We start from the raw sequence: 19,843 nt of genomic DNA on the forward strand, positions 1-19,843 counted from the left end.
AAAAAATAGTATGCCGCCACAAACACAAGTTCAAGTTATTCATTTTATTTTTGCTTATCGTATTTAAAAAAAAAACAGTTCTACACACATATAAGTTTTAGTTCAGGTGCCGTTTGAATTTTCAATAATTGTTTAACAATTTGGATTATGTTCTGGGTGGCTTGACATATCAAATCAATTTATTGTGACCAAATTGTTTTTCACTTGCATTTTCTAGCAGTGATTCTCAAAGTGTGGCACCACCACACTTTTTAGCATGATACACAAAACACTTCATCTTTAAAAACGGTTTATTTTTTCAAACTTTTGTTTAGAATCAAATTAATTTATTATGTCCAATTCATTTTAAATAAATCGTTGTGCGTGTTTTCTCCCCCTCCGCATAGTGTTCGGGTTCAAACTGTGCAGAATCTTACAATAGCTTACAATAATATTAAGTGTGCTTTTTAGGAACTAAGGCTTGCTATGATAGTGGTTGGTAATCGAAGAGCCAAATATATTTTTCAGGTGGTACTTGCAGTAAAAAGTTAAGTACCAATGCTTAGGCAACTGTAAAGTTAAAACGATATCTAATTGAATGAAAAAGTCTTACAAGTTACATACAAGTATCCATTTAATGCAAATCCAAAACATTATCCACCTTGACATTCGTACATTACCTGCATAGCTAAAATATATCAATTATTGCACAAATCGGTATAGTCATATTATCCATTGCTAAATATTGCAAAATCTTATCAAGAGTTACTCTGCGATGACTCCATGGCAAAATATACAGGATGTAGACATGTAAATATGACAAAAATAAGGCGACATGACCTACAAATAAGAAGTGACCGAAGGCACCAAAAAATCAATAGCGCAAATAGTTGTCTTTATCAAATTCTACCAAAGACACATTTAAACAGGAATGCGTTGTTGAATTTTATATCAAATCCAATCATTAGGATAACTCTGGATCTTGGACGTTAATTTTCAGACATCTTGCGGATCATGTAGTTCAGGATGCCCCCGTGGCGGAAATAGGCCAGTTCCACGTCCGTGTCGAACCTCATCCGTACACTAAATGTTTTTCCAGTGTCCAGCTGTAGGCAAAATAACAAACGGTGTCATAACATTCAAAGGCGCAATTTACACGACGGTGCGAGCGTGTACCGTCACAACAACAATCATCCTGGTGGTGATGCTTTCGGGGATGGCGATATGGTAACGCTCCCTTCCGGTCAAACCCAGACTCTCAGCGTTGTCTCCTGGTAAATATTCCAGAGGGATTATTCCCATCCCGACCAGATTGCTCCTATGGATTCGCTCATAGCTCTCGGCGATGACAGCTTTGATGCCCTTGGAAAACGCACAACGAAAATGATTATGCCCAGTTAGTGCAAGAGTATTAAAAAAATTGTCCTGTCTGTGACTATACATTGTTATCATAGATAGATGAACAAAAGTACATTACATGCTATGAATACAAAATAAAATAAAAGGATTATTGTGAGTGATTAACTCATTCACTCCCAGCTATTTTCACTGAAGCAATCCCCTTCACTCCCGGTTGTTTGAATGTATTTTGACTGATTTTGCAAGGCCCACAGAATATTGTGTTCTATTGCTGTAAAAACATGGAAACTACCAAAAGAAAGATTAGAGTCTCTTCTTTCATCAGGAAAAGAATGCAGCAATTAGCATTAAACTATAGCTAAGTTTCATCATCATTATTTACAAATCTATTACACACAGTGGGGAAAACAATTTTGTTCTAACTTGGCCTTGAATAATCTCCTTTGCTCTGCTGCCACCTGCTGGCCGTTTTTTGTAATAACTACCATTTCTTTTGTGCCGTTGAGAAGCTGTATCAAAGCCTTCTGTATGGAGAATTTAAAAAAAATTGCAATATTGCATTTTCCAGTCACACTAGTGATTAGAAAATGAAGCTTCATGAACCACTTGCGATACTTTTTCACTCCTCTAGATGGCGCTCTGGTGCAGTCAAATTTGATCATTTTCCATTGCACTACCTTTATTTTTAAACAGAGCACCAATTAGAGAAGTTAAAAAAAAATTGCAATATTGCATTTTCCCGTCACACTAGTGATTAGAAAATGAAGCTTCATGAACCACTTGCGATACTTTTTCACTCCTCTAGATGGCGCTCTGGTGCAGTCAAATTTGATCATTTTCCATTGCACTACCTTTATTTTTAAACAGAGCACCAATTAGAGAAGTTAAAAAAAAATTGCAATATTGCATTTTCCCGTCACACTAGTGATTAGAAAATGAAGCTTCATGAACCACCTGCGATACTTTTCACTCCTCTAGATGGCGCTCTGGTGCAGTCAAATTTGATCATTTTCCATTGCACTGCCTTTATTTTTAAAAAGAGCACCAGTCTAGCATTTAAAAAAACAACAACTAATAAATACATCTTTGGGACACTTAAAACACTTATTAGAATAGAACGTATTTATACGTTTTTGGGAGCAAATAAGTTCATGAATAAAGGGACATTCTTACCAGTAATAATGGACCTTTTGCTGCCCAGTCTCTCGAGCTGCCGGAGCCATATTCCTTCCCGGCCAGAATCAGCAGAGGGACTCCCGACTGTTCGTATCGTTCCGCAGCATCAAAAATGTCCATCTTGACGCAATAAAACAGGCAAATGAATAATTGCATAGAGCCTGACTATTGGTAATGATGTCAAATCTTAACTCTTTGACTGCCAGACGTTTTCAGAAAAGGGATGCTGTCAGTGCCAGCCGATTTAAGCATTTTGACTGATTTTTCAAGGTCCACAGAAAATTTTGTGTTTGGACTATGGAAACACACATATTACCAAATGAAAGATTCGAACTCTGAACTGTGAACTGTGATCATAGCCGCCGCGTCAACGTTTCCAACTTTGGCGTCAACCTCGGAGTCACCATCACCATCATCATCATCATCATCGTCGTCATCAATGTGCTCTTTAGCATTGGTCGATGCTTTTCGTCTTTGAAAAAAATGCTCAAGCGTGAGCTGCTTGCAACCGGTCGCCATTATGGCTTCCTCAGCCATTGTCCCCTCAACACTCTAGCTCCGCCTCCCGTCTTCTACTGACGCCTACCCAATCTTGTCCAAAGAGAGTCATCGCTGCCATCTAGGGGCCAAAAATAGGCATTATACTAACTAGATCTGCTTGATACTTTCAGCACAGCTGGCCAAGGCTTTCCTCCACCCGTTTACCAAAAAAAAAAAAAAAAAAAGAAAACTTGGTGAACGTCTTTTAACGTCTTTGGCGCTCCTCCGTAGGTTTTTACTAAACGTTATTTAACGTTTTTGGCAGTCAAAGAGTTAATCAATCTGATTGACCCGCCCCCCCCCCTTTTTTTTTTTTTTACCATATATAATTTTTTTGTACAGATAAAGAATGTCACAGTGTTTTGTTTTGACATGTGTCAAGTAAACTTGCATGCTTGCTTACCACTTCCCCAGTTGGCAGGTAAACGGTCTGCGGCGCCTGCTTGTTGAGGAATTTGTTAAACAGGCGGATGTTGGCAAACGTCCCCCGGGCCATGACGGCGTCATTACCTCGACGGGAGCCGTATGAGTTGAAGTCGCGTGGGTTTACACTGGCATTATGTATAAAAATTAAAAAAAAAAAAATGTTAAAAAGGAAGGCAATGAATTGCTTCGTATTTCTCTCATAGCACTTCAAAGGATTTTGCGGAATTTGAAGATTAAACGTGCTCGTGCCATTCCACTGAGGTCGCTCACCCTCTACTTGAAAGGTAGCGGGCTGCGGAGCTGCTTCGGGTGATGTTGCCGGCAGGGGAAATGTGGTCTGTAGTGACAGAGTCGCCCAAGTTCAGCAGCACGTAGGCGCCGTCTATGGACCGAGGAGGATATAACTGCATGGTCTGAATAAAAGACACGGAATTCATTAGCAATCCTCATAACTACACATGCCTAACATTAAAAAATGTATATCTTGGCCCTTGATTTCCTATCAGAATATTATCACTCTCCTCCTAAAAATTGTCATTTACCAAACCGTCAAAGAAGGGCGGCGACTTGATGTAAGTCGACGTCGCCTCCCAAGGATACAGCTTGTCCGACGGAGCCACCAGAGAGTTCCAGCGTTCGTTCACTTTCTGCAACCGTTATTAACATGTTTCTTCAAAAGTTTGTCTTCAAAAACACCTTTCACTCATTCACTGCCATTGACGGCTATAGACGTCAAAAATTCATTTGAACCATTTCTATTAGTTTCACATTTGTTTCCACTTTTGTTAACAAGAGTATGAAAACCTAAAAAAAAAATATATATATATATATATATATATTAAGAACATATAAAATTTGTGATTAATCTTGAGTTAACTAATGAAGTCATGTGATAAATTACAATTAAAATTTTTAATCGCCTGATGCCCCTAATTTAAAAAAAAAAAAGAAGAAAAAAATATTAAAAAATTAGGGGTGTCAGATGATTAAATGTTTTAATTGTAATTAATCGCATGACCTCAAGAGTTAACTCCCGATTAATCACAAATTTCATACATGTTCTAAATGTACAATATTTATTTTCTAGGTTTTCATACTTTTAACAAAAGTGAGGGGAAAACGTTAAATAAAAATAGTTCAAATTAATTTTTGACGTTTATAGCCGTCAATGGCAGTGAATGAATTAAAAAAAAGAAAAAGAAAAAATTAGGGGGGGCGGGTGATTACAATTTTAATCGTAATTAATCGCATGACTTCACTAGTTAACTCACGATTAATCACAAATTTGATATCTGTTCTAAATGTACAATATTTATTTTTAGGTTTTCATATTCTTGTTAACAAAAGTAGAAAAAAATGTGAAACTAATAGAAATAGATCAAATGAATTTTTGACATCTATAGCCATCAATGGCAGTAATAGCAAATCGGAGAATACCTCAATTTTCTCGTAGACTTCTCTGAACATTGATGGAATGACAAACTTTGTCTCCTCTCGCTGAATCTCTTCCCGTGTGGGCCAGATGTCCCTCAAGAAGACCTCTCGACCATCAGAATTAATGGCTAAAAAGCAGACAAAGAATCGGGTACATTTATTTTATTTTTTTTGTCCACTTTGAGTTGCCATCCTCACGTTCCGCATCGTCATATTTGTGACTTTGGATGTTTAGTTAAAGCCAGAAAAAATATATTTTTTTTTAAAAGGCTAAGCTAAATTTCAAAGTCAAATTGAGGACAACAGCGCCGTTTAATGTCACAATCGTTTTTAATGGTGCCAAACCGTGCGCCCACTTTCCTCACCTATAGGTTCCGTCTCAAAGTCGATCTTTACAGTCCCAGCTATGGCGTAAGCGATAACAAGTAGCGGCGAGGCAAGGTAGTTGGCTCTGGTATTGGGATGAACTCGACCTTCAAAGTTTCGATTTCCTGACAGGACGCCTGCCGCAACCAAATCCCCCTGACAAATAAAAACACACACAAAACCATTAAAGCATTTTCTGTACTGTACATTAGAACGAGCTGCTTCGGAATACAATGTAGCAAATCATTTTGGGGGGGGGGGGAAATCTATCATTCTGTTTATCACATGCAGGCAGGTAAACAGGGGGTTCGCTGTACTTTATAATACCTGGGTGATGGCCTCCACCACTGGCTCGGGAAGGGGTCCACTATTGCCAATACATGTCATGCAACCATAGCCGACAACCTCAAAGCTGAAAAAAGACAGGAGAGAGCGATACATAGCGACTTAACCATGCTTTCCTTTTTTTTTTTTTTCTGGAGAGCTCAGTATTGTTCATTCAGTAATTTTACCGATTTGACATGTCATCATCATTGCTCTATATATATATATATATTTTTTTTTTGTATTTTTTTTTTTTTTCGTATGTGGGTGAATATGTGTATGTGCGTGCGTGCATGCGTGCGTGCATGCTTTCCTTTTAATTATTAGGCTCAGAGCATTCAGTAGCAATTGGGCAAAGCCAAAATAAGCCGAAAATGGCTGATTCGGGTCAAAATGGCAGACCTGGTGTGTTTTTCAGGCCTAGGGAAATGGAGTCATTTTTGTGGGTCTACTCATGACAGACATGTCAGACCTTTAATGGCTAAATTTTGAAGAAAAAAAAACAACTTTTAAAAAAAGGCATTCCCCAGGGCTCTTTCTTAGGTCCCCACATTTACTTACAATATATATATATTTTTTTGTAGGTCTACTCATTATAAACACACCAAACAAATTCCATGTTGAGTACCTTGAGTGCATGAATGTTTAGCAGCTTACCCTAACTGAGACAGATAGTCCATAACACCACTTTCCTTCAGGTAATAGGTCACCACTCCGCTGCCGGGTGAAAGGCTGGTCTTTATGTAAGGCTTTACACTTAACCCATTCTCTATTGCCTTTTTAGCAAGAAGTCCTGGAAGAAGATTGCAATTCATTATGCAGACATATTTGGGAAATTCATAAAAGAAAATGAAATGACCCACCAGCTCCAAGCATGACGGACGGGTTGCTGGTGTTTGTGCAGCTGGTGATGGCTGCAATGACAACTGAGCCGTGGCTTAATGCGTACTCTTTCCCGTCAAACTGGAAGGGGACCGTTGTAGTTTGAGAATCTGGAGCCACGGCAAAGCCCTTGAAACCTTGCTGGATATTAGGGAAAAAATAATAGGAAATGTGTTAAAGGGTTAATTCTTACTAGAGGTGTCAGTCGATTAAAAATTTTAAATCGTAGCTAACCGCATGACTTCAATAATTAACTCACGATTAATCGTAAATTAATCGCACATTTTATATCTCAATTCATATTTAAATTTATAATAAAGTGTACAATATTTTTTTCAAATTGTTCATACTTTTGTTAAAATAAAAGTGGGAAGAAATGTTAGCCTAATAGAAATATGGTTACATTTTTTTTGTCATTGATTCAGTAATATAAGAAAAATTCATATATATATTTTTTTAATAGGTACTGTACTGTAAAAAAAAAAAAAGACTTCAATAATTAACTCACAATTAATCGTAAATTAATCGCACATTTTATATCTCAATTTATATTTAAATTTATAATAAAGTGTACAATATTTTTTTCAAATTGTTCATACTTTTGTTAAAATAAAAGTGGGAAGAAATGTTAGCCTAATAGAAATATGGTTACATTTTTTTTGTCATTGATTCAGTAATATAAGAAAAATTAATATATTATTATTTTTATTTTTTTTAAATAGGTACTGTACTGTAAAAAAAAAAAAAAAAGTGAGTGTGTTGGTCATTTTTCATCAGGCAATTAATTTGTGTATTTTTCATTTTTTCATTCTTAGGTTTATTTCCGTTTTTACAATTTCCGTCCGTACATTTTGTTGGTTTAAATTACATCTTCAATATTTTCTTTCCAATGTTTGACGTCAATTGGATCATTTCCGGCCAATCCTGTAGCATAACGTGTTCGTTAGGCGACCCCGATACAAATCTGGCAGCCCGATCACATCTGGTACCCTCTTCCAACACAAGCTGATTCCAATCTGCAGGATCGTTATCAGGCTTATGTAGAGCTTGCTGATGAGCTGATCATATATCAGCTGTGTTGGAGAAGGGGAAACTCCATACCTCGAGGACCGGAATTGGTTAACCCTGCTTAACATTGTACTAATTCTCAGCACCAGCTCGGTTTATTTTGAAATAAATACTGTTGGCCTACTTCCTGCTTTCAGGCAGTCTTCTTCTTTCAAATTGACGGTGTAAAACCAGTGTGCCGCCAACATGTGAGTTTCTGACACCGGCGGCAATGCTATACAGTCCAAATGGCTCCTCCACGCTAACATTCTGCGCATTTCTATTGGGGAATTTTGACATGGACGTTTCTGCTGCGTAGTGACTGGAATTCCATTAGTAGAGGCTTTCCAAATAAAGGGCGGTCATTAATCGAGCATAAAAAAAAAAATAGTGCCTTTAAGGGCACTTTAAGTTAACGCGATAATTTTGACACCCTTAATTATTACACAGTATGACATTTCACCATCGTCACTTACAGTATCTTTCAATTCTTGTTACCTTTTGATATTGGTCATATTTAAATCTTATTATTGGACTATGCTGGACCAGACTGAGAGACGCCACTGCTTTAACAATTATGCAAATCATAAAAAGCCAAACCCACCTTTGCTCCTAGACAACTTTCAAAGTCTTTCTTCATGTCTGAAAGAGCAATTTTGTCCTGAGGTCTTTTCGGGCCACTACAGCACGGAACCACAGTACTAAGGTCCAACTCTACAACCTTGACGAGAAACAAAAAGTGATTACATTTTCCCTGTCATATGCTTTACATGGCGCCAGGTCAGGACAGACCAGACTAAAATCTGGATTCTGGGAGACGTCGCTGTAGTCCCGGAACATGGATACGGCCTTCAGGTACTTTGCGATGTAGGCCAGCTTTTGCGCTTCCCGCCCTGATTTAAGAGAAAATAAAAAAATCGCATCGCCAAATTCACTCAGCAGTCGCGAACTTGTCAAGTCACTCACCGGTCTGCTTGAGGTATTCGATGCTGACGTCATCCACGGGAAAGAACGCTGCGGTCGCTCCATATTCTGGACACATGTTGGAGATGGTGGCTCTGTCCGCAATGGACAGCTGAGCCACGCTGGGCCCGAAGAACTCCACAAACTTCCCCACGACTCCCACTTGACGGAGGTGCTGAAAAACGCAGGGGCGTTTCAAGTTTTTTTTTTGGGGGGGGGGGGGGGGGGCAATATTTTATTTTTTTTGATTTTATTTTTTTATTTTATTTATTTTTTTTTTTTTTTTCAGGAAAGCTCAGTATTGTTCATTCGATTTGACATCAACATTGCTCTCCTTTTTTTTTTTTTTTATTAAAAAAATAATAATAAAAAAATAAAAAATTAATTAAAAAAAATAATAATATTTTTATATATATTTTTTTTTTTTATTTTTTTTTTATTTTTATTTTTTTTTTGTATGTGGGTGAGTATGTGTATGTGCGTGTGTGTGTGTGCGTGCGTGCGAGTGTGTATTCATCAGTTCACCTAAAGCCTATTAAAAAAAAATCCCATACTAATAATATAATATAATAATAAATTGCCAAATGCAGAAACATCAATGTAAGTTATCACGATGTGGTGGCTCTCGCTAACAGACAGAATTAAGTAACCAGAATTAGGTTCAAAAATTCTATATACGTAGACCAATATTTTATAAAAAAAGCGCCGTGAAAATGGGAGTATTTTACCTTGGTGACAGTGAGAACAATGTCTGTGGAGGTAATGAACTTGTCCGGGCTCCCGAACATTTTGTATCCGACCACCTCAGGTAGAACCATGCTGATTGGCTGACCCAGCATCACTGCTTCTGCTTCAATGCCACCCACACCTAGAACACAGAAAGACAAACATAAAACCCCATAAAAAAAATAAAATTAAAATTGAACCACAATGCAGCTGAGATTCACTCTACCATCTAAATAAGGCACCTGGAAGCACATGACGTTGAACAGAAGTATGACTTACCCCAACCCAGAACGCCGAGGCCGTCAATCATCGTGGTATGGGAATCCGTGCCAACCAGGCTGTCAGGGTAGAAAAACCCTTCGTGGTTAAACACCACTCGGGCCAAATACTCCAAGTTGACCTGGTGGACGATTCCCGAACCAGGTGGAATGATACGCATGTTCTTGAACGCTTGGGAGCCCCACTGAGAATAAAATAAAAACAGATGTCAAACTATAATCAATATTTTTTTGGGTTACTTTTTAAAGCACAGTGTTTCCCAACCTTTATTGAGCTAAGGCACATATTTATTAACATTACAAAAATCTCAGCTCCAAACATGTATTCGGTTGAATGGCATCAAGTGAATACACAATTGAAATGTATCTTCTGTCATCTATCTCCAAAAAAAGAAAGAAGAGCATTTAATTGTTCTACCTGTCACTAAATATCACTGGAATATAATGTCACTATAATAGTAAAATTTCCTGCCGCACATCTGATGACCTCTCATTGGTTGGGATTCACTGATGTAAAGCGTGACATATGTGGTGGTCATGTGACCACTTGTTATGGCACCTTAAGGAACTGGAATCTCTCTCTGTTGCGCTCAAACTCCAAGTTTTGATTTTTCAGGAGGCTGTCAGACCTTAAGAAAAAAAAAAAGAGTTCAGGTTAATGGAGCGTAAAAGATGAAAGAACTATTTTGGCAGTCTTACTTTTTGTTAAAGTCCACTTGGACCGAATGATCAATGACCAGGTCAGCCGGGCATACGGGATTGATTTTCTCAGGGTCTCCACCCAGTTTAATCACTGCATCGCGCATGGCTGCGAAATCCACGACGGCAGGTACGCCGCTGTAAATAAAATAAAATGAAAATGAAAAAAGCAGATGGGAAGCAAATGCAACCCACCAGTCAGTCACAGGTCCAAAGGTTTCAAAAAATGTAGAGCAGACATACGTGAAGTCCTGCAAGATGACCCGTGCCGGCATGAATGGGATTTCCACCGTCTGCGTCTGGGTTTGCTTCCAGTTGAGGATATTTTCCACATCGGACTGCTTCACCAGAAAGCCGTCACAGTTCCGAACAGCAGACTCCAAGAGAACCCGGATGGAGAATGGCAACTTGCCTAAAAAACATAACAGCCCCGTTGTGAATTGTGATGTTAAGATCCTTATTTGAGAACAGTAAGTTGCTATTGTTACTTAGCTAGTTAGCTTCATCTTGAAATTTCATTCAAAATCACAATATCACCCTCCTTTTGAGAATAGCGTTTAAAAGGGACATATTTTACAGCAATAATTGATCTTTTACCATATCTGGGATCTTCAAGTTTGGAGAGATTATAAAACAGCTGATTTGCAACCTGGGGATCCAGAGGCTCAGCTAAATGTTGGAATGGATTAGTCGCAGTTCCGGCCATCCTCTCCCAGTAAGTTTGAGCAAATCTAGGGAGGAAAAAAAATACAAATCAATGCATTCAATTTGTCTATAAGGCATTTTAGGTCCACCCAACTTGTTTTGCAAATGTTTTCGAATGTAGGGAGTACATGTTAAAAACATCTTATAAAAAAATTAAAACAGCTCAACTTTATTTGTAGAGCAAATTAAAAACAACCATAGCTGCACATAAAGTAAAAAAATCGACAGTTAATTGATTACTTCAGTTCAAATTTTCTCACTCCCTTTCATTCACGCAACAAGGCAATACATTTTTTTTGCCCCTCATGTGTCGGGCTGTCGAGGGTCTCTTGCCAAAGTCTGAAGTCTGTAGCACGGCCGTCGGTTAGCATTAGCCACCTTGTTAAAGTCACAGTTTGTATTTTGATGGAATGACAACAAAGGCTTCGTGGTGCACATTTGTGCTTTATTAACTTGTCCTGTCGGGGGTAGCGTTAATTTTTTTTCGTCTTGCAAAGCAAATTACAAAATTAATGCGCGGTTGGGGGGGGCTGCCCCGCAATGGTTAAAGACTCGAACTACTTCGTCTCGCAATGAAAAGCAAAGGCATTACATTTCTAACATTGGGTTGTGGGTATTGGATGTGTGCACGGCTCGTGTGGCAAATAACGCCAAACAGGTAGTGATGTGTTGGCCGTACCTCGTCACGAAAATCGGCGTTTGACGTCGCGGTTACCCAAACTGCATACGGAAGTAATCGGCAGCGGAAGATGTACGGCAACTCCACTTGGACAAACTACGTGTTTGCATATTTGTGTTGGACACAGCCCCAATGTGTAATTGTTACCGCCATCTAGTGGTCAAAGAATATATCGCAACTTTTTAATTTTTTTTATAAATGTATAATTATATAGTATTATGTATGTATATATGTGTAGGCCTATATATAATATATACATTTATATACGATTATGTATTATGTCTGTCTGTCGGTATCTGTTTATGAAGTGTTGGTTTTCAAACATTTATTCAGGTACAGTTTGTTTTTAACATTTGTGTGCAGTGCATTTTAATTGTATTACTATTAAATGACTTTTTTCTACGTCAAAGCACAGTATGACTGTGAATGTTTGTACTCTGGGGGAAGACGATGTACTGGAGCTGTATGTGTGTGTGTTCCATCTGGTGGTATGATTACAGTCATGTGCAGTGCTGTGCAGTCAATAAGGGGGCAGGAGTGAGGGGGAGGGGGCTGCTTTGGGGCTTAAGGGGCAGTGAAAAAGCTCTTTTAAGAGGAAGCTCATGTATGGAGAAAGAAAGTCAGTGTACTGCACAGAAACACATTTTGAATCAACTCAGCCGATATATATACAGCAAGTCGGCACACCACAAGCTGGTCAACTGTGGCTTTTCTATACTCCGGGGGCGGGGCTTCATATAAATGCTAAAACACATGCTGACATAACAGGTCGCCATCATAAAAAGCTGTATTAACACTGCAAGTGGTGTTTTAAAATTAGAATTTACCAACTGTTAATTGCCGTCTAATTATATAAAAGCCAGTTTAAATGTAAAACTATTCACCCTTTGGAAATGACAAAATCCGGGATGACAGAAATCCGTGACACGAAGGCAGAGTCCAACTCTAGTAAATAAAATTGCCAGGGCGATTTCGTTCCCTCATTCTGTTTCATTTTGGGAAAAGGTGTGGAAATGTCATATTTTATAGGTAGAGTAAAAGGGGCTACAAATGAATGATATAAGAGTTTGGTTAGTTACCTGTATAGCTATTGCTTTTGCTTGATAACAGAAAAACTAGCGGTTAAAAAAAATCCTCTGTGGTATTTACGAGGACTCTTAAAAATCTCCAAAAAGTTGCAATGCCTAAAATACGTCTAAATTGGCCCTAAACTCAAACGTTATGCAAATTAGATTAAGGCTACTCGCCAAAACAGGCATATTTTGTCAAATAAAAATAGTTGTATTCATGGTGCCATGCTGCAAGTCTTGTTTTTGGGCCAATACAAGACAGTCTTTGTTGAATCGCGACAGGAGCGGAGTGGGTGGTTGGGTGGGAGAACAAGCCGGCGTGCTTCTATTTATGATAAAGCGAGACGTTTGTGAATGTGCAGTTAAGCACTTACAGTGTGGCCCGATTGTGAAAAAAAAAATGTGCAAGGTACAGCGTGTGGAATGTGTTTGTGGCCACGAAGAAGACAGGATACAACTTGTAGAGCTGATGTAAGGAAAGGCGTACATGTTCCAAGTTTCTGTCAGCAGTACATACAAATGATATAGATTAAAATATGGAAAGTACCTAAAGAAAAAAACGGCTTATGAATAGCTGTCAGCTGTAGACAGTGACTGATGCACTTGGACAAGACTCATGGCCAATGTCGTGACGTATGCATAACTTTGTTCCATGTGTTTTGGACGCGCTGGCGAGAACGCCTGATATGTTGTCACTTTTACCATCAAGCTGCTTTTTTTTTTTTTTCTCCCGATGAGGTTCCGCACGGCCCCGCCCACGCACTCTGGGGGCGCCTCATCTTGGTTTGCTCCGCGAGCGTGAACATGGACAGTTTTTTTTTCTTCTCTTTCGCACGATGGAAGACATCTGGCGTGGACCTGCTCCAGATTAATGCGCGTGGAAGTCATTTGCGATTGGCGGGACGACGCCTTCACGCCGATGCATACAAAGAGGCAACACAAGGAAGACAGTTAACAACACGATGGGAAGGCGTCGGTAGAAGATTGCAAACGGGGGCTGCAAAATGTTGATTTTGTGGGTTCCGCTCAGTTTGCTCCTCGGCTTCATCGTGTCGCACACTTGGAGTTCCAACTGGGCTTCGGAGTTCCCCAAATCGCCGCCGCACATCGTCTTTATCCTGGTGGACGATCAAGGCTTCCGGGACGTGGGATATCACGGCTCCGAGATCAAGACGCCCACCCTGGACCGACTGGCGGAGCAGGGTGTGAAGCTGGAGAACTATTACGTGCAGCCGCTATGCAGCCCGTCCAGGAGCCAGTTAATGACCGGCAGGTACAGTGGAAACGTCCGCATTCCTATTGTCAACCAAACCGTTGACCATATCCGGACGATAACCGGAAAACTCGTAATTAATTAATGTGATCGTTTCCGGTTATCGTGCAGATAACCGTTGTACGGTACCACACAATATTAATATTTGGTAAAAAATAAAATAAAATAGCGAGAGACAGATTGACTAATATTTCCAGCGATACCAATAGTAAGTTAATTGATATAAGGAAACTACATAATATATCACATGACAAAGATATTTGAGGAATATTTGATCCGGTATCAACAATAATGATGTTGATATTGTGGATACATTTGATCAATATTTACCGCTGCTATAAACAATGTTACCTGCTTCTCAGTATTTACAGTATGTTCTTAGGACCCATTATGTATATATAAAAAAAAAAAAATGCGAGCACAAAACAATGTAGACTGTACCTATACTTCCCCTGCAGGGTAAGTATAGGTAAGTGAAGTTGTTTGAAGCGAATGTCAAATTTTTGCTAGCAACAGAAAGTATTTAAAAAAAAAAAAAAAATCCATCAAACTTGTTGTGACTGGTTTGTGCTGGCTTTGTTTTGGAGGTACCAGATCCACACGGGCCTCCAGCACTCCATCATCCGAGCCACCCAGCCCAACTGCCTCCCCCTGGACAACGTCACCTTGCCGCAGAAGTTGAAGCAGGCCGGCTACTCCACGCACATGGTGGGCAAGTGGCACCTGGGTTTCTACAAACGCGGCTGTTTGCCCACGCGGCGCGGGTTCGACAGCTTCTTCGGCTCACTCCTGGGAAGCGGCGACTACTACAGCCACTATAAGTGCGAGGGTCCCGGCGTGTGCGGCTACGACTTGTACGAGGGCGAAGAAGCCGCATGGGAGCAGGACCGCGGCTTGTACTCCACACTGATGTACACACAAAAGGCCATCAGGATCTTAGCCAATCACAACCCCAGCAAGCCCTTATTCCTCTACTTAGCCTATCAGGCGGTGCATTCCCCGCTTCAGGTTCCGACTCGCTACCTGGAGCGCTACAAGGGGATCGTGAACCCTCACCGTCGCAAATACGCAGCCATGGTCTCCTGCCTGGACGAAGCGATACGCAACCTGACCCTGGCCTTGAAACGCTACCATTACTACGACAACACGGTCATCGTGTACTCCTCGGACAACGGGGGGCAGCCGCTGGTCGGCGGGAGCAACTGGCCCCTGCGGGGGAGCAAGGCCACGCTGTGGGAAGGGGGCATCCGGGCGGTGGGCTTCGTCCACAGCCCCTTGCTAGTGAAGAAAGGCACCAAGTGCCGGTCGCTCGTGCACATCACCGACTGGTTCCCGACACTGGTCACCCTGGGCGAAGGGACCCTGGACGAGAACCTCAACCTGGACGGCTACGACGTCTGGGAAGCCATCAGCGAGGGTCTCCCCTCACCTCGCCAGGACATCCTCCACAACATCGACCCGATTTACGTGAAGGCCAAAAATGGCTCGTGGAAGGCCGGCTACGGGCTGTGGAACACGGCCGTGCAGGCGGCGCTGCGGGTGGGCCACTGGAAGCTGTTGACGGGGGTGCCCGGTTACAGCGACTGGGTGCCCCCTCAGACCTTCAACACACAGGTGGGGGCACTTGAATTGCATGAATTGACTCAGGTCAGACTTGGACTTTGCTTGGTTAAAAAGACTTGACGTAATCCAGACCCTTAACTCATTCACTGCCATTGACGGCTATAGACGTCAAAAATTAATTTGAACTATTTCTATTAGTTTAACATTTTTTTCCACTTTTCTAAACAAGAGTATGAAAACCTAGATTTTTTTTATTGTACATTTAGAACAGATATAAAATTTGCAATTTATCGTGAGTTAACTAGTGAAGTCATGCGATTAATTACGATTAAAAATTTTAATCGTCTGACGCCCCTAATTTTTATTTATCTTTTCTTTTTTTAAATCGTGTCAGGCGATAATTTAATTTTTTTTTTTAAATTAATTGTATGACTTCAATAGTTAACTCACGATTAATAGAATTTTTTATATCTGTTCTAAATGTACAATTTTTTGTTTGTTCGTGAGTTAACTCCTAATTTTTTAATAATCTTTTCTTTTCTTTAATCACGTCAGGCGATTACAATTTTTAATTGTAATTAATCGCATGACTTCAATAGTTAACTCACGATTAATCACACATTTTATAGCTGTTCTAAATGTACAATAAAAAATTCTAGGTTTTCATACTCTGAACAAAAATGGAAAAAAATGTTAAACTAATAGATATAGTTAAAATGAATATTTGACGTCTATAACCGTCAATGGCAGTGAATGAGTTAATAATTGACACCTCCATTAAAAAGTTTATAATTGCTTATCGATGCCACAAGATGGTGCCAAAGCACTATGTCTACATTAGACAGAGCATGATCACAAAAACAGCATTGCAAATAATTTTTTTCACTTATAATGGAGGATAGGTTCCCCCTAAAAATCCATGTCAAACTGCAAATATGACAGCATATACACACACAACACTGTTATATATGTGACGTGGCTTTAAGCGGTGAGGGCTGGCTGGTGAGTGACGTGGGTGTCAGCAAATTGGCTGGCTTTTAACTTGCTCAATTTCTGCCACAGTAATTTAGGACTTGCTTAAAAGCCAAAGATTAAGACACCTGCTTCTGTTTCTCCATCCCAGCGGCTGACCCTACGCTGGCACAACGAACGCGTCCGCTGGGACCGCGGCAAGTCCCTGTGGCTGTTTAACATCACCTCGGACCCTTACGAGCGGGTGGATTTATCGCAGCGCTACCCGCACGTGGTCAAGAAGATGCTCATGCGGCTCGTGCAGTACAACAAGACGGCGGTGCGAGTACGCTACCCGGCCAAAGACCTGCGCTCCAATCCGCAATATAACGGGGGCGTGTGGGGGCCCTGGTACAAGGACGAGATCGGGGACAGATACAACAATCTGTTGACTAACCATCTGACTAGCCGAGAGGGCTGGAACAGAAAAAGCCAAGGGTAGCAGGCCCGGGCGTCTTCGTGAAAGACGGAATGTTTCTCAGGGATCACTCGGGACTTCCTGTTGCGGGATTTCAACCGCGGGTGGGGAACATGAGAAACTCGTGGGCCCCTTCAGAGCATTTCAACTCGGAATGCTACAAGAATAACGTGAGATTAAGAGAAATAGTTTAATGCTTCAAGAGCAAAGTTGGCTTGACAAAAAAAAGAAAACAAAACAAAACACCGTAAGGTTTAAGTCATTATTGCAAAAAGTCGGAATATACTGTGAAAAACTTTAGTTACTTAAAGTAGTTTTCGCCTTTTATGAAAAAGTCATTGTTACATAAATAAAGTGGTATTACAAGAAAAAGTCATAAATGTACAAGAAGAAAAATTGTAAAGCAGACAGAAAAGTTATGTTACGAAAAAAAGTCAAAATTTTAAAGACAATTAGCTCTTTGACTGCCAGACGTTTTCAGAAAAGGGATGCCGTGGGTGCCAGCCGATTTAAGCATTTTGACTGATCTTTTGACTGATCTTTCAAGGTCCACAGAAAATTATGTGTTTGGACTATGGAAACACACATACTACCAAATGAAAGATTGGACTCTCATCTTTCATCAGAAAAAAATGTTTGTTTCTACCTTATTCCGTTTTTGAGTAATCAACAATAGAAAATGGTTAGTTTCACCTCTGTTTTGAAACAAACGTTTTTTAACGTCTTTGGCACTCCTCCATAGGATTTTACTATACGTTATTTAACGTTTTTGGCAGTCAAAGAGTTAACGCTACAAAAACAAATCAGACTATTCCGAAAAAAGTGATGACGTTGCAAGGATAAAGTTGTAATATAATTAATATAAAATTCGGAGAAAAAATCTGAAAAAAATAAAACAAAAAATATATATTTGACAAAAAAAGCAGGAAAAAGTCAAAATATTATGAAAAATGTTGACATTGGAAGAAAGTAATGAAATTACTCAAAGAAAGTAAAAAGTAATGTTACAAGGATTGAATGGTAAGACGAGAAAGATAATGTCACATGAATACTTTTGAAAAACGCTGACATTATATGTTAACGAAAGTACTACTGTCACACCAAAACACATCCACAACCTCATAAGCTTTGACATCCTTTTTTTTTGTTTCTTTGAGTGTGTATGAACAATCATGTTTGTAGTGACGACTGGTCTCGGGCTTGGGATGACTTGAATGTGAGGCAGCCAACAAAATAAACTCAGTTCTCTAGTTCTGAGCTCCTGTATTCCACGTGCTCAGGCTGTAAATGCTTATCATTCCACCTTCCTTTCCCATTGATTTCCTCCTCAGACCATCTGGAATTTGACAGGTGGGGCATTTTGAAATATGTCCAGCTGGCGCGCTGTTGCCGTTTCGCTTTTACATTTCAAAGGAGATTGATGGGCAAGTGGGCTTCTTCTTCCTCTTCTCAGCGGACTCAACAGCTGAGAGCGCTCGGCTTACACTGTGTGGAATCCGGCTCGTCCCTCCCATATCCTGCCTGACCTCTGCACCCACATTAAAAACGCGCAGAAGCATTTTCCCTCTTTATTTTTCCCCATCGAGAGAAAAAAAAGTTACACAAAAAAAAAATCAGACAATGAAGTGGAACCACCGGAATACAAATGTTGTCATGCTACAATAAAATATATCCCCTGGGTGGTATTGTGACCCGTTTTGGGCTTTTTGGTGGTTCTGACCAGGCTATTTCAAAAATAATATGCCACGTACATATTTAAAACAAATTAAAACGTATGGTAGTAAAAAGTCGGAATATGAAAATAAAAGACAAAACTTTTTTTGAACAAAGTCGCAATAGTGGTTAAAACAAAAAAGTTGTAATAGTACAGTAAAAAAGTTGTAACGTTAAGAAAAACTTATGGTTGAATGCCAGGATATTCTAAGAAAAAAGTCAGAATAATGCAGAAAAAAGTTTGGATACTGCAAAAAAATAAAAAAATATATATCTATATATATATATAGTAATATTACAAAAATATTTTTAATTTGACAAAAAAATATATAGATATAATGCTGAAGAAAAAGTTAAGAAAAAACTGCAATAATGCAAAAAAGTTGTTTTGAGAATAAGTGGGAATACTGCAAAAAAAAATTAGATACATATATAATGTATGAAAAAATGTTTTACCAACAAAGTTGTAGTATGATTAAGTTGGAATATTACGAGGAAAAAAAGAATAATACTGAAATAAGTTACAATGAAAAAAACATTACATTAAAAAGTTTGGGCATGATAATGTTGCAATAACACAATTTAAAAAAAAAAGTCAACATTTTAACAGATGGGAATAAACTAAAAATTCTGCAAAATAGTTTTATTTACAATAATATTGTCGGGGGGGGGGAGTTATGTTGAGTTATGTTAAAAATGTCAAAAAAGTTAAAAATAGAATAAAATTGGACTATTATGAAAATAATTGTGATTGTGATGTTGATTACGAAAAAGTACAGTTGTGCACAAAAGTTTACACACCCTAAACTAGGTCAAGGCAGGTGACCACGTTACATTGATTGGCCTCTCTATGCTAAAAGGAATTTTGGTGTGTTCAGTAGTCAACTTGTGGGTGGTACGCTGTGCGATTGCTTTATTATTGTAATCCCTTCATACTATGTTGAGCAAAAAAAAAAGAAAGCGGTTGGATGAATATGTGCAATATGAATTCACATGTATAATGGAACCTATGGTGTTCCACAGGGTTCAATTCTGGAGCCTCTGCCGTTTTCATGGTGAATTCAAGGTGAGAGCCGGATTCAGAGTCAGAATATTACAAATGGTACTTCATAGCGATTGAAACAAAGTTGTATCTGAATGTATATATAGCAAGTGTGTTTGTTTTGAGTGCAAACACACACACACTTTTGTATTGACCATGTAAAGTCCAGC

At 39.4% G+C, this 19,843-nt stretch overlaps 2 protein-coding genes across 5 annotated transcripts; one reads left to right on the forward strand and one right to left on the reverse strand.

The window, feature by feature from the left end:
- Positions 1 to 600: 600 nt before the first annotated feature.
- On the reverse strand, positions 601 to 11,670 carry aco1 (aconitase 1, soluble). Of its 3 annotated transcripts, none has more exons than XM_077545239.1 (21): positions 11,584 to 11,670; positions 10,797 to 10,930; positions 10,443 to 10,611; positions 10,200 to 10,337; positions 10,060 to 10,129; positions 9,502 to 9,685; positions 9,225 to 9,364; positions 8,500 to 8,671; positions 8,326 to 8,426; positions 8,138 to 8,254; positions 6,468 to 6,627; positions 6,262 to 6,397; positions 5,608 to 5,692; positions 5,280 to 5,436; positions 4,918 to 5,042; positions 4,023 to 4,127; positions 3,751 to 3,893; positions 3,458 to 3,605; positions 2,512 to 2,634; positions 1,156 to 1,341; positions 601 to 1,085 (listed from the first exon to the last, which is right to left on the reverse strand). In XM_077545239.1, exons 2-21 carry the CDS (start codon positions 10,903 to 10,905, stop codon positions 969 to 971), a joined length of 2,685 nt encoding a protein of 894 aa, XP_077401365.1. In that variant the 5' UTR covers positions 10,906 to 10,930; positions 11,584 to 11,670; the 3' UTR covers positions 601 to 968. The 3 variants fall into 3 exon arrangements, with proteins under 3 accessions (XP_077401365.1, XP_077401364.1, XP_077401366.1); XM_077545238.1 differs by lacking the exon at positions 11,584 to 11,670 and adding an exon at positions 11,497 to 11,522; XM_077545240.1 differs by lacking the exon at positions 11,584 to 11,670 and adding an exon at positions 11,238 to 11,443.
- A 1,742-nt stretch (positions 11,671 to 13,412) lies between these two features.
- arsj (arylsulfatase family, member J) lies at positions 13,413 to 19,693 on the forward strand. 2 transcript variants are annotated; one of them, XM_077545168.1, is made up of 3 exons: positions 13,413 to 13,926; positions 14,514 to 15,540; positions 16,613 to 19,693. In XM_077545168.1, exons 1-3 carry the CDS (start codon positions 13,658 to 13,660, stop codon positions 16,940 to 16,942), a joined length of 1,626 nt encoding a protein of 541 aa, XP_077401294.1. In that variant the 5' UTR covers positions 13,413 to 13,657; the 3' UTR covers positions 16,943 to 19,693. The 2 variants fall into 2 exon arrangements, with proteins under 2 accessions (XP_077401294.1, XP_077401295.1); XM_077545169.1 differs by having other exon boundaries at positions 13,744 to 13,926; positions 14,521 to 15,540.
- The last annotated feature ends 150 nt before the right edge of the window (positions 19,694 to 19,843 follow it).

This window comes from Vanacampus margaritifer, chromosome 15 (assembly GCF_051991255.1).
Source record: "Vanacampus margaritifer isolate UIUO_Vmar chromosome 15, RoL_Vmar_1.0, whole genome shotgun sequence".
NCBI lineage: Eukaryota > Metazoa > Chordata > Actinopteri > Syngnathiformes > Syngnathidae > Vanacampus > Vanacampus margaritifer.